Source organism: Brachyhypopomus gauderio, chromosome 5, assembly GCF_052324685.1.
Source record: "Brachyhypopomus gauderio isolate BG-103 chromosome 5, BGAUD_0.2, whole genome shotgun sequence".
NCBI classification, from domain to species: Eukaryota; Metazoa; Chordata; class Actinopteri; order Gymnotiformes; family Hypopomidae; genus Brachyhypopomus; species Brachyhypopomus gauderio.
Window position 1 is genome coordinate 34,714,841 of NC_135215.1, and position 13,427 is coordinate 34,728,267.

At 45.5% G+C, this 13,427-nt stretch overlaps 1 protein-coding gene across 4 annotated transcripts in view; it reads right to left on the minus strand.

Annotated features, from left to right (window-relative positions):
* tmem266 (transmembrane protein 266) overlaps positions 1-13,427 on the minus strand; it is a 66,636-nt gene that overhangs the window by 11,902 nt on the left and 41,307 nt on the right. For 3 of the 4 annotated variants that reach the window (XM_077007435.1, XM_077007434.1, XM_077007436.1), the window contains 5 exons: positions 9,554-9,708; positions 5,239-5,312; positions 4,468-4,524; positions 3,736-3,874; positions 168-283 (listed from right to left, as the gene is read on the minus strand). In XM_077007435.1, coding sequence (XP_076863550.1) covers positions 168-283; positions 3,736-3,874; positions 4,468-4,524; positions 5,239-5,312; positions 9,554-9,708 — 541 coding nt within the window. The remainder of the gene's footprint in view (positions 1-167; positions 284-3,735; positions 3,875-4,467; positions 4,525-5,238; positions 5,313-9,553; positions 9,709-13,427) is intronic. The other variant, XM_077007437.1, reaches the window with a different exon arrangement.

Sequence of the window (13,427 nt, forward strand, 5' to 3'; positions counted from 1 at the left end):
TAGGAGTGAGGAGTGAGAGGTTGTAGGAGTGAGGAGTGTGAGGTTGTAGGAGTGAGAGGTTGTAGGAGTGAGGAGTGTGAGGTTGTAGGAGTGAGAGGTTGTAGGAGTGAGGAGTGAGGTTGTAGGATTGAGGAGTGTGAGGTTGTAGGAGTGAGAGTGTTATTTACCGCCTGCTCCTGGCAGATCTGAGTGAGTCTCTCTAGCTGCTCCTCCTGCACCGCTTTAGTCTTCTCATACTGTTGGAGCTCCAGTTCCATCTCCACCTTCATCTGCAGTACATACGCTACAGCCACACGCAGACACCACACACCACACACTACTGTTATACGCTTCTGACGTACAGCACTAATGAGCAAATCACACACCACGCGCTTGTCTTAAACACAAGGCTTCATCCACTCTAGACGGCACTTTTTTATATGAGGCACCTCACTAATTTGGTTTATAGCTCGATTACTTAATTATTCAGTTATTCACTCACTCCTTCACTCACTCTCTCACTTTAGCAGGTTTAAGATGAACCACAAGGGGGTAGCAGCATTAAACGAGAAGAACTGACATGATTTCATCTGGCCATAATCAGTGTGTGAGGCCCAAACAGACCCTGTCGGTACATTACCACTCTTGGACACAGCCTATATAAGATTTTATCTCCAAAATAATGTACAGTATATAAAAAATATATATAGTAATGACATTTAAAATTTTAATTGCCTCCTCAAATGATTTATACACTACAAGTGCTCAGCACACATGGAAATGTGTTCAGGTCATCATGAGAATGTGTTCAGGTCATCATGAGAATGTGTTCAGGTCATCATGAACACTGCCTCATGTTCATGGGGCATCACAGGTGCTGCTTCATGAAGATGGTTAAGAACACCAAGACTATCCAGAGCATCAACCACACTGTCCAGGGATGGGTGGCTCTGAAGAACTTTACAGCCATCTATTAAACCATCTATTATGATTTAAAATGTGTTATTTCATTATCATGGGCTGGTGGTAGGGAACTGGTCTTGTGACTGGAGGGTCGTGGGTTCGATTCCCAGACCTGAGGCCATGACTGAAGTGCCCCTGAGCAAAGCCCCTAACCCTCAATTGCTCACTTGTATAAAAATGAGATAAAAATGTAAGTCGCTCTGGATAAGGGCGTCTGCCAAAATGCCATAAAATGTAAAAATGTACATTTTGATACCTTCACTGTTTAAAATGTAGAATACATTAAAAAGTAATAAACTATGAGAGTCCAAACATTTTCCTGGTAGTGTGTATGAACTCTGGGGTAATTCGATGTCCCCGCCATTGCAGTATCTTACAGTATATTAATAGTCCACTAATATCAGAAACACTGATTCGCTTCGACAGGAAGTGAGAGAAGAGAACCGGGCAGGTAGAGTGGAGCGCCACACGACTGACACCGCGGGGCCACGTCACTTAACGAGGAGCCATTTCCTCCCAGCTAGCGGGCGCTAACACTACGCCAGTCTACCTGTGGGCAGTCTCGCGCGCCGTCTCAGCGCTCTGCGGGCGGACGGAAAGTTTCTATTAGAGTTCGTGCCAGTCTCTGCTGGACTGCCGCTTCTAATTTCATATCTCAATTAGGCCGGGCCTGCTCGGCCGTGAGGCTCCCCGCGTGAGGCTCCCCGCGGTTCCTACAGTTCTCCCTGCTGCATTCGCTCCGGCCTTCTAATGCAGCCGCAGCCAGATCTGCCCTTCCCTTCCATTCACGTTTATTACTGCGACGAAAGTAAACAATAAAGGTCGGCAGGTGTAAGGCATGAAAGTACAGTACGAGTTTTTAAGCGTGCTTTTTCATATTTATCGTCGTGATGACTGAGCTTGTTTGCTTTTGCCTTTATGAACATTTTGACAAGTGATGTTTCACATTTCATAAACTGACTGAATGTGCTTGTAATCACAGACATTATTTACATATTATGGTATGTGTGCATAAAAATGAGTTTTTAAGAGTTTTGACCTACAGGATATCAGGTTCCTGAATCTGCTGTAGGTCACTCCGTGATGCCCTTGTAGGTCAGTGCCTAATCTCTCCAGAACAATCTTGTTTTTTTTTATGTGATTTTAGTGCCACCAGGTTAAAATTTTCACTTCCCAGCATGGCCATGGAAACAGAACAGAACAGGCCCGGCTACATCAACCTCAGGTTTTTTTCCACAGATGTTCTGTAACGGAAGCACAAGTTAACGATCCCGACCCAGAGGGTCAGCTGTGGTCTGCTACGAAGCCTTTAACTCACTGACTCCACATCACTGCTGCTGTCTGTTAGCAAAAACGCGCTAGAGGTCACAGTCCAAATGTTGGGGCCCAGACACTTGCAGTGCTTGCAGCAGCCACAGGGGGGCGTAACGCTGAGGCCAGTGCAGGAGGCAGAGCGTTCAGACGGGAGCACTCAGGTCAACTCCACGCCTCTCTTACTGCTCCCCATCACAGTGCTTTTACATCAACATCTTTAAGAGCGCGAAAGCACAAAGTGGAAAGATGTTTAAAAATCTTTTTTTTTAATCAACTCAATGATAAAACACATCCATGTGTGTGGATGTTGGTACTTGAAAACACACAGTCTGTGAGTTACTGAAAGGCTGGAGAGACCATTAGAGAGTTTCTCACACCTTTTCTGCTGACTGCACACTCTAACAGATCCAATAAGTCAGACCTATGAAAGCGAGCGAGAGAGGATGTGTTTAGAGGGCGGAGTGAACACACGGCGCTGATGGATATGGACTCTCACGTCACCACGTCAGGATTTACGGGAATGCAGAAGAAGCCGGCTTGAATATCTCCTCACTGATAAACTCACCGTCTGCGTGAAGTTAGATAAATAAGTAAATGAAATCCGTGTTGGTAAAGCACACACTATACAGAATACTGATTGAGAGGCCAGGTCAAGGGGATGAATACAAACGAACAGTCAGCAGAAAGTGTCTATGTGCTTCCTGGCACACAAGAGACACGCCTGTTGATTCTGATTATATGATAAGCTTGTGTATTTGTTGTTGTTGTTTTTTATTTTTATCAAATAGTTTTTGTCACTTTTATAGCAAGCTGGAATTCATACCAGACAACTACATTGATGATTGGGTGCCTGACAAAGTAAAAATAGAAGTTGTCAGAAGGTACCTTGTGCAAGAAATAAAGTTGTGTCAAACAAATATGTACCTGAGTTTCACCACAACCTACACATGCAGTGTAGTCACCTGCATGTTTGGCGGGACACTACAATAAAGGGTTGTGACACAACCGTCTATTATCCTGATAGCTCCTTCCATTCTGATGAAAGTGCACGTCTGCCAACACTGTTAAGCTTCCTGATTATTCTGAGACACAGATTGGGCAGAGGGGAGGGGGCGGGGCATGGGGCGGGGCCACCCACCATGCATACGCATGCATTAGCAGATCTGCTTAACCAGTATAGGCGTCATTATAGTCCATTCAACACCTGCAGCAGGTCAGCATGAATTTTAATGTGAGGGATGCCGGCCAAGCCGAGAAGCCCTCACCGATCGAAGAGCAAATAGACTTATAATGACTACCTGTCACTACGGCAACCATCCTCTTTGCCTATTTACGAAAGGCGAACAATTCCTTTTTATTAACGCGCACATCAGGAGATCTAGTTTAAATCACCCAACACTTTCACCCGTCACAAAACACTAACAGCATTTCAAGGGTCCGACTTGTGTAAATACCCAAACGAGGAGTAAAACAAGTCACCATCGATGATTCTCTTGACCCTCCAGATGCGGAGGGTGATGATGAGACTGATGGCGTCCCAGGGGCTGCTGGGGCCGTTGGCCACGGTGGAGGCCACCATCGGGGCCAGCGAGAGCACGATCACAGCGCCGTCGAACACCTGCAGCCAATACACAAACACACCTGCAGTCCCGGCCTCGTCAAACACACCTGCAGTCTTGGCCTCATCAAACAGAAGGGAAGAATTCAACAGGGATAAGGAGCAATATGTCCTGAGGCTGCTGATGCAAGACATTATCAAATTCACTCCAATCAGTCACTAAAATGGAATCATGCATCACAGACCATAGATTTTTATAGAAAGTTAAAAAAAGAAAAGAAAATCTATTTAATTTCATAATGCTCGTTCAGGTAACCAAACACTGAGTGCTTGAATGCTGTACTTTTTCACTATATGTTTATGCAGTTGTTAGCTGTACATTACTGGTCATGTGACTCAAGAGGAGCGCGCCAGTACAGAGCAGAGCAGTCAGGAGAGAGCTTCTCCTACCAGCCCACAGCTACGACCCTGAGAGCACGACACTGTAGCAAGGAACCTACTGCCTCTCGTCTCCTTTCAAGGTGTACTCTCTCTCTCTCTCTCTCTCCCCCTCGCTCTCTCTCTCTCTCTCTCCCCCTCGCTCTTCCTCTCCTCTCTTTCTCTCTATCTCTCTCTCCTTTCCTCCTGTCCTAAAAGACCCCTGGAGAGCTTACCTCAACTTTGTTCTCTATGTAATCCCATATCCCCAGTACCACAATCCTGAAGACAGTCTGAGAGAGAGAGAGAGAGAGAGAGAGAGAGAGAGAGAGAGACAGAGAGACAGAGAGACAAGGAGAAACAGGAGGAAGAGCAAACTAGGGAAGGATTCACAGAAAGTCACAGAAAGTGGAAGAGAAACAGATTCACTGGGAAAAATGTCAGGATAAAATTTTGTGACAGGTCAGCACATTTGTGTCTCTGTTATCGAGGTGCTGGGCTGCAGAGCCCTTGATTTAAAGCAGAATGTGTGTATAAAATACAGAAGGAGATTCATAAGGATGAGAGACAGGGAGGGTCTTCTGGCCAAGTCCACGCGGCAGAGCTAAAGAATGAGTTTGCAGAGGAAAAGCAGACATTTCGTAATTCAGAACCTAAAGGATTTGGAGCTGCAGTAGCGATAGTGTTGATACCCCCACTGCTCGTAAACGTCTATGAATCCCAGGAACCTGAATACCTCACCAAAACCTAATTCCAACCTTAAATCTAGCTTTCTTTCATCTTTTTACAAAATGCTGCCCATAAATCAACATTGACAATGTGATATATTCATAGACTCCACAACAACAGGAGTTCATGCAGGTAACTGGAGGAGGCACAGTGTTCAGGAGTTGCTGACGTAGAAGGCCGAAGCCCCCTGGTCTTCTGCCATTACAGTGTTGGGCGTGCGCACACACGCACATACATACCTCGGTGAAGAAATATTAGACAACCAGCCAGACACACACCTCAGTGAAGAAGAGTGCGAGGAACACCAGGCTAATCCAGTGAATGATGCCAGCGAACTGGAACGCATTGGTAACTGAGGAGATGAAACACAGGAACCACCCTCAGCAGAATGGAAAACTCTTCATTCAAAGCATTACGGCAGTCTGGCACAACCCAGCGAAACAAGCACACATGCACACAGCATAAAACCAGCATTATTGTTTCATTTCGAACAAACATTAAGGCTTCTCAAATCGAACTTTTGACGTGTGTGATGCAAACAGCTCCAGCAAACACATGCCTTGCGAGCTGCCTTGCAATTATCAGATTCATTGCAGCCCGAGAAGCTGCAGGCGGGTGACTAGGTTCATGGTAAGATAATTCCCTCAAAGCGATTGACCTCAGGATCCCTCTCATTCCAACAGCCGGAGAGTCACCCTTGTTATGTATGAGCATATTTCCCACGCACACCCATGTCACATTCAGGTGACGTGAAACGCGCTATTTCCCATTACGGCAGCCGTCTGAGCTGGAAGCATGTCAGGCATTTGGGCTATTCGGTTCCGCCCCTCCACTCCCCCGGGGCCGGCTGGGCTGCGAAGCCTGCAGCAGCTCCCTCTGCCCGCACGCCTATTTATCAGCCCAATTATGGCTAATCACTGTGCTGCATTCAGCCGTCACCCTGCTGTCTCCCCGTTCACACCCACCCTCCTGCCCCATCTGTCTTGGTTTGTCTCGTTCACCCGTCCGTCCGGCCGCCGCTCCCTCCGTCTCCCCCCTCCATCCATCAATCCCAGCACCCGTACTGCTCTCCTTCCATCCACTCCTCCGCTAATCTCGCGCTCTGAATTTGTCTTCCTCCACCCCCCCCCCCCCCCCCCCCCCCCCGACGCATCCTCGACGCGTCTATCGGGGACTTTTTAAAAAGGCCAGACAGGATGATGAGATGGAGGTAAATAGTAAATAGTGAAGATGCTATTTTTGTGAACACTTCATTCATGATTGAAAGGCATGTTATAACCAAATATGAATATTTTGTCAAGATCATCACACTTCCCAAAGGTCAACAAAGAACCATCAGTTGTGACAGCCTGCTGACTGGACCAGGGATATTGTTGAGGGGAAACATATATTTGGGGTAGTTAAGGCTGAGTAGTTATTTAGATATAGGGGTAACTATAGTGGATGGTATTTAGATATAGGGGTAACTATAGTAGATGGTATTTTAGATATAGGGGTAACTATAGTAGATGGCATTTAGAATGACAATGATAGTCGTTGTTTTTTCATATGTATTTGGCTGGGTCGGTTATTTTGGGCTTAGGGGTAATTAGTCACTGTGCTTAAATGCTGTTTTATGCAGGGGGTTATTGTTGAAGGTCATTTGGTAGTGAGAGTTCATTTTAGCTGAGGGATGATTAGCTGTGGGCTAATTGTGTTTGAAGGGTATTTGGCTGTGATGGCTGAAGGCACCATTAGTTGTGGAGTAGTGAAGGGTGAGGGGTCATTCATCTAGCAGGGTAGTTGTGGTTGAAGGCTGTTAGGGTGATGGTGTAGTTGTGGTTGAAGGCTGTTAGGGTGATGGGGTAGTTGTGGTTGAAAGCTGTTAGGGTGATGGGGTAGTTGTGGTTGAAGGCTGTTAGGGTGATGGTGTAGTTGTGGTTGAAGGCAGTTAGGGTGATGGGGTAGTTGTGGTTGAAGGCTGTTAGGGTGATGGTGTAGTTGTGGTTGAAGGCTGTTAGTGTGATGGGGTAGTTGTGGTTGAAGGCTGTTAGGGTGATGGTGTAGTTGTGGTTGAAGGCTGTTAGGGAGATGGGGTAGTTGTGGTTGAAGGCTGTTAGGGTGATGGTGTAGTTGTGGTTGAAGGCTGTTAGGGTGATGGTGTAGTTGTGGTTGAAGGCTGTTAGGGTGATGGGGTAGTTGTGGTTGAAGGCTGTTAGGGTGATGGTGTAGTTGTGGTTGAAGGCTGTTAGGGTGATGGGGTAGTTGTGGTTGAAGGCTGTTAGGGTGATGGGGTAGTTGTGGTTGAAGGCTGTTAGGGTGATGGGGTAGTTGTGGTTGAAGGCTGTTAGGGTGATGGGGTAGTTGTGGTTGAAGGCTGTTAGGGTGATGGGGTAGTTGTGGTTGAAGGCTGTTAGGGTGATGGGGTAGTTGTTGAGTATATGGCTGATGGATCATTTTGGTTGAGTTTTTAGCTTTGGGTAAAATGGTGTTTGGTAGTTGATGGGCAATTTGTTGAGGGACAGTTAGCTGTAGTTGAAGTTGAAAGATTATTTAGGTGTTGATGTGGTTGTGCATGAAGGCTATTACATTGATAGGGTAGTTGCTGTTGAGAAGGGCAATCAAGGGTATTTTGGCAATTGGGGCAATGGATTGGGGGTAGTTCAGTCTGAAGGTTTATTTAGATTTGGTGTAGTAATTCAGGGCTTTTTGGTTGATGGGATAATTGGCTGAATGGCCTCCTATCCAAATCATTAGACGAACTCTCTCTTTTCAATAGATTATTGTTTGTTTCTTTGCTCTGTTGATTCAGTCTGCATACACTTCCAGTTTCGTCATCATTGCTCTCTTTCATTCAAATCATTCATTTGTTTTAATTTTTCCTTCCTCGACCTGCTGTTTCCACCTCAGAAACGTCTCCTTTAATGGCGGCAGTGTGCTGATTTTCTCTGGGCGTTCTGTCAGTACTTGTCTTCCTACGCTTCTCTGCTCAGAGACTTTGCCTAACATTTTCTATGTTTGAAAACCCATATCAGTAATGTCGTTGATCATAATAACCTCTCCTAATCCAGAAGGAAGCTGCTCAGTGTTCCCTCTGCCTTTTCCCTCGAGACTCAGGCTCCCTCAGTCTTACGTACCACCACGTGTGTTCTTTAATACCCATAATCCTCACCTCCTACTCCAGTGTAAACCCTGCCCCAAGCCCTAACCATGCTGGAGTTAATATACACTGTCATGTTTACATTATTAGAAGTAGTAAACACTATTACTATATTTAACAAACCACACTGACTGGCAAGTCTGTCTGACAACTGTCAACACCATCAGAGAGATTGTGACTGACGTGGCAGTGTTGACTAATTCGGTATTATTTTCACAAAACCAATGAGTTTGTGTAGTAACCACTTAGTATTTTTCTGTTCATGTTGCTAACAGAAAAATGTAAAATACTTCTTCATAAATATCAATACCAAGTTGACATCATGGTTGTGACATTGGACATATTAACATTAAGATAAAAAAAATTCAAAAACTATAAAACATACCAGAGGACGTGTGACACTGATATATTCTGCAGAGGGGAACTGTGGCAAGGGGTCCTTCAGAGTGACAGCTGCCCTTGATACTGCCTAATTGTATTACATTTTAATGAAAGTTTGACAGTGTTGACAAAATGTGGGGACATAACTTTGAAACCTTACAGAAGCATGTCACTGGATAATTAGCTTGCTCATATGGGATATTTTTGTAACGTTGCTTTTAAAGTCTTTAAAAAGATTTGAATTTGAAAAACATTTAAATATATTTCATTACTTATGACAGTGTGAGCCCTTCTCTGGGGACACACAGTTTTAGCTGTAATTGTAGTGAGAAGTCATAAAGTGACACATTTGATATAATAATGGCTTTTTTGTTGTTATGTTATGTTATAAAAATTGAGGAGGACAATTGTGGTAAATGGATTCTCCTATTAATCCTTCACAACACTTTCAGCAGCCTGCATTTCTTTAATACATTTTAACTTATAAAAATAATTTACAGTTAATTATAACCTCAATGATTTGAAAGCTAAAGATCGGAACAAGTCAGTGTGTTACAGGTTCTGTCATTATTGTTTGAATGAGATACGTAACCGGCAGTATGCAAACAGTGGTTCTTTCACACTGCTCTGAATCACTGTGTTAAATAAACTCATTCATTCTAATAGTAATTAAACTGAGCTGACCAAACACAAGCATGAATGATTATGTACTAACGCACATCCTGAACTCAGAAATCACACCCAGAACCCAGAAATCACACCCTGAACTCAGAAATCATACCCAGAACCCAGAAATCACACCCAGAACCCAGAAATCAGACCCTGAACTCAGAAATCACACCCAGAACCCAGAAATCACACCCTGAACTCAGAAATCACACCCTCATATGTGTAAAAACCTACCAGTGTTGCGTTCAAACAGATCCCCCCCCCCCCCCACCTGAGAGCCTTCCTGTGCTTAGTGAAGCCGTGCGGGAGCTCTGGGGCGGGGGGCTGTGTGACGGTGGTGATCGGGGGGCTGTGTGACGGTGGTGATCGGGGGGCTGTGTGACGGTGGTGATCGGGGGGCTTACACTGCAGCAGTCTGGTGTCGACGAGCAGCTCCACACACAGCAGGACCACCACCAGGATGACGCAGGCTACCAGGAAGCAGTTAAAGCCCGCGCTCAGCAAGCACACCTGCCACAGGGCGGCCCGCCTGCCACAGCACGGCTTCAGCCAGTTGGACCTGAAGGACGGAGAGAGAGAAAGACCTGCCATAGTCACCACACTAGGCCCTGGACTACCAGCTTACACACTTCTTATATTCTAACCTTGACTTTTTTTTTGTATTGTTTTATTTTTACATTTTGATGAATCAGTGCAAATGTTGTACAGCAAGGGCTCTCCTCTCCCGTCCCGGGGCTCCGTTACCCCACACACTTTTTAAAATCGAGCGTGGCCCAGTATATCTGCTCCAACACGAGCAGGGCTCGGTGCCTAGCCGCTCAGCTAGGAATACGTCCAGCCAAGCAGGGCAGCTGGGGCCCCCGGACTAGAGCTGAAACCCCTGGTCTACAGACATCAAGTATGATTGAAAATCAATTTCTTTAAGTATGCAGACATTCTACCTGTAGGGGGCATCATTTTGTAAAAATGTAAATGTAAAATCTCACATTTCACAGAATTCAAACAATATAGAACAAAAAAGAACATACACATATAGAAGAAACTATTAGTGAACATACTATATTCTATATAGTATAGATCACATCTTCACACATCAGTCTTGTGTTTCCTTCATTTAATAAATGACCAATAGTAAGGTCCCTTCTGGGCCAGCTGAAAGTGATGCATTCGCTGTTTAATCATAATACATATATTTCTTAAACATTTATTGTCTTTTTGCTGAGTAAAATTCTATTGGATTAATCACTTATGTGCTCTGTATTGCTCTCTCTCACACTCTCTCACATTCTCTCACACACCCTCACACACACTCTCTCACACACCACACCCTCCCCCAGTGCTCCCCCTTCTCCTATACAGATTGACTAATTGAATTGCCCTGCTGATGGCCTTATTCACGCCTGTGCTCTCTGTATTCTTGTCACTCTCCCGCTCCTGCATTCTCCCTCTCTCTCTCTCTCTCTCCCTGTCTCTCTCCCTCTCTCTTCCTCTCTCTCTCCTTCTTTCTCTCTCTCCCTCTCTCTCCCTCCCTCTCTCTCTCTCCCTCCCTCTCTCTCTCTCTCTCTTCCTCTCTCTCTCCCTGTCTCTCTCTCCCTCTCTCTCTCCCTCTCTCCCTCCCTCTCTCTCTCTCTCTCTCTCTCTCTCTCTCTCTCCCTCTCTCTTCCTCTCTCTCTCAAGATTCAAGATTCAAAGAAGCTTTATTGGCATGACTGTAGTTACAACAATATTGCCAAAGCATTACAAAACAAACAAAAAAAATTTATAATAATAATAAAATAAAATAAAATAGAATAATAGAATAAAATAAAATAGAGTAATAATAATAGTAATAATGATTAAAAAAATAGCAATAGTAACAAAAAACAATTACAATGGTTAAAAATAACAATAATTACAGTATATAATCTGGTGTTTTATTTACAAAAGGAAGTATGGTGTGTACATAAGTGTTATGTACATATTATTATCTATATACAGTTTTAAGTGAGGTGGGTAGGTGGGGTAGGTGTTACCCACTGTCTCTCAGGCGGTGACATGTTAATATATACTGGGCAGCGAGGGGAGCAGTGTGCCCCTTTCCCAGCAGTATCCCTAATGTTTCTGGTTCTGTGAGTCTGTGGTAGTTTGGTATTATTTGTTGAACCTGTGTGTGAAGTGCTCTCGTATTGTGTTGAATTTTGAGCAGTGGAGGAGGAAGTGCAGCTCAGTCTCTACTTCCCCACTCTCACACTGACCACACATTCGCCTTTCTCTCCCTGTCTCTCTCTCCGTCTCTCTTTCCCTCTCTCTCTCCTTCTTTCTCCCTCCACCTCTCTCTCTCTCTCTCCCTCCCTCCCCCTCTCTCTCATCCTCTCTCTCCTTCTTTCTCCCTCTCCCTCTCTCTCTCTCTCCCTCCCTCTCTCTCTCTCCCTCCCTCCCTCTCCTTCTCTCTCCCTCCCTCTCTCTCTCTCTCTCTCTCTCCCTCTCTCTCTCTCCCTCTCTCTCCCTCTCTCTCTCTCCCTCTCTCTCTCTCCCTCCCTCCCTCTCTCTCTCTCTCTCTCTCTCTCTCTCTCTCCCTCCCTACCTCTCTCTCTCTCTCTCCCTCCCTCTCTCTCTCCCTCTCTCTCTCCCTCTCTCTCCCTCCCTCCCTCTCTCTCTCTCTCTCTCTCTCACCTTCTGCTGCTGTACATTTGCCATCAACAATCACCGTCTTGGCACTTAACAGGAATGCAGGGATATTCATTATCAGGAACATATGTTATTATCTGCATTCCATAATCATATAAATGCTTCAGAGACTATATGATGCAACTTGGCAAGCCAAAAATTTGTATCCAGGAGCTTTCTGGAATGCTTCCCATTCCAATGTCTCTCTCTCTCGATTAAATACTGTGAGACCAACGTCACAAATCTGATGGTGCGTACTGGAATGCTGCAGAGTCCTCATGAGCACAGAATTTTCCAGTGCAGGTTTCAAGATCCTGCTACGCATCGCATCCCAAAGGATCCTGCACACACACACACACACACACACACACAAACACACACACACACACACACACACACACACACACACACACACACACATACACGCCATCTGGAGGCCACAGACTCCATCCCTCATATACAGCCAAAAAGATGATTGCTTAACAGCATGGCTGTGCCTACATTTGATTACCCAGACTATGTTTACATGCTTTAGGCTTTGCCCTTGTGCTGAGCAAGCGAGAAGGGCAGAGAAGACAGTGGGGCGGCGTGGGCCCGCTGAGGGACGTCGCCCGCTCATACCCTCTTAGCACTCTCCAGCGCTGCTGTCTTCTCACAGGACTTACTGCTGAACCCAGATGGGCTGCTTTGCTGTGGATGCTCTGAGCCACTCTCTGAGCCCCTGGTACCACACCCCACCGGTGCGCTGACTGGAAACAGAGGTTTGCTGAATGTGGTCTCATGTCATCATAGGTGTTTCCACTATGGTGAGAAAGGAGACACATAGCTGAAGAAGAGGCGCTTCATCGCGCTGTGCTCGAGAGCGAACACCGCCCTAAATCTCCCTAAACCTAATATGCTCCTCCACTCTGGCAGGGGGAGTGATAGAGCGAGGGGGAGAGTTATGGCCAATAAATAATCGAGAATAAAAGAGTGGTTGTCAGGAGAGCAGGCAGGCTGATTTAGGCAGGGTCTACATCTTCTCAGGAGGATCCCAACAGCACCGTAAGCTATACAGGACCCAAGAAACCTCCAGGCCTGGACACAGCTCACAGCCTGAACACAGCCAGGGAATAAGTCTCCAGAGTTGGAGCAAAACCCAGAAACTTCCGGAGGAATCCTGCTCAGATAAAGTTTCAGAAGTGCAGCAGGGTAGGGAAATAAAGGCAAGACTAGGAAGCGCTAACGAACAGGCCCTTGGGTTGGGTTACTTTGATTAAATGCTAACCATCACAGAGATGGCATTCATGAAATGTGAGCTGTACCACACCATGATGACACTGTCCTCTATATACGAGCACCAACCTTAGAAAAGACACAAGCCACCCTGCCCAGAAGCAAACAAAAGTCACTCATGTCATGAAAGTGTAAGATGATTTTTACAGCTGGCTCCACTGTGCTGTAATGAAAACTTTGGCAATAACTTGAGTGTCAGGATCAGCCAGTGGACGCACTCTGGTTTAGAGAAGAACAAACCTGCATGTCAGGCAAAACTACAGAGCACAGGAACAAAATTACATACAGAGATCATTCCTTTGGGAAAATTGATCGGTATTTGGGTGGGAGGGGTAAAAATATGCAGGGTGGGAAAAT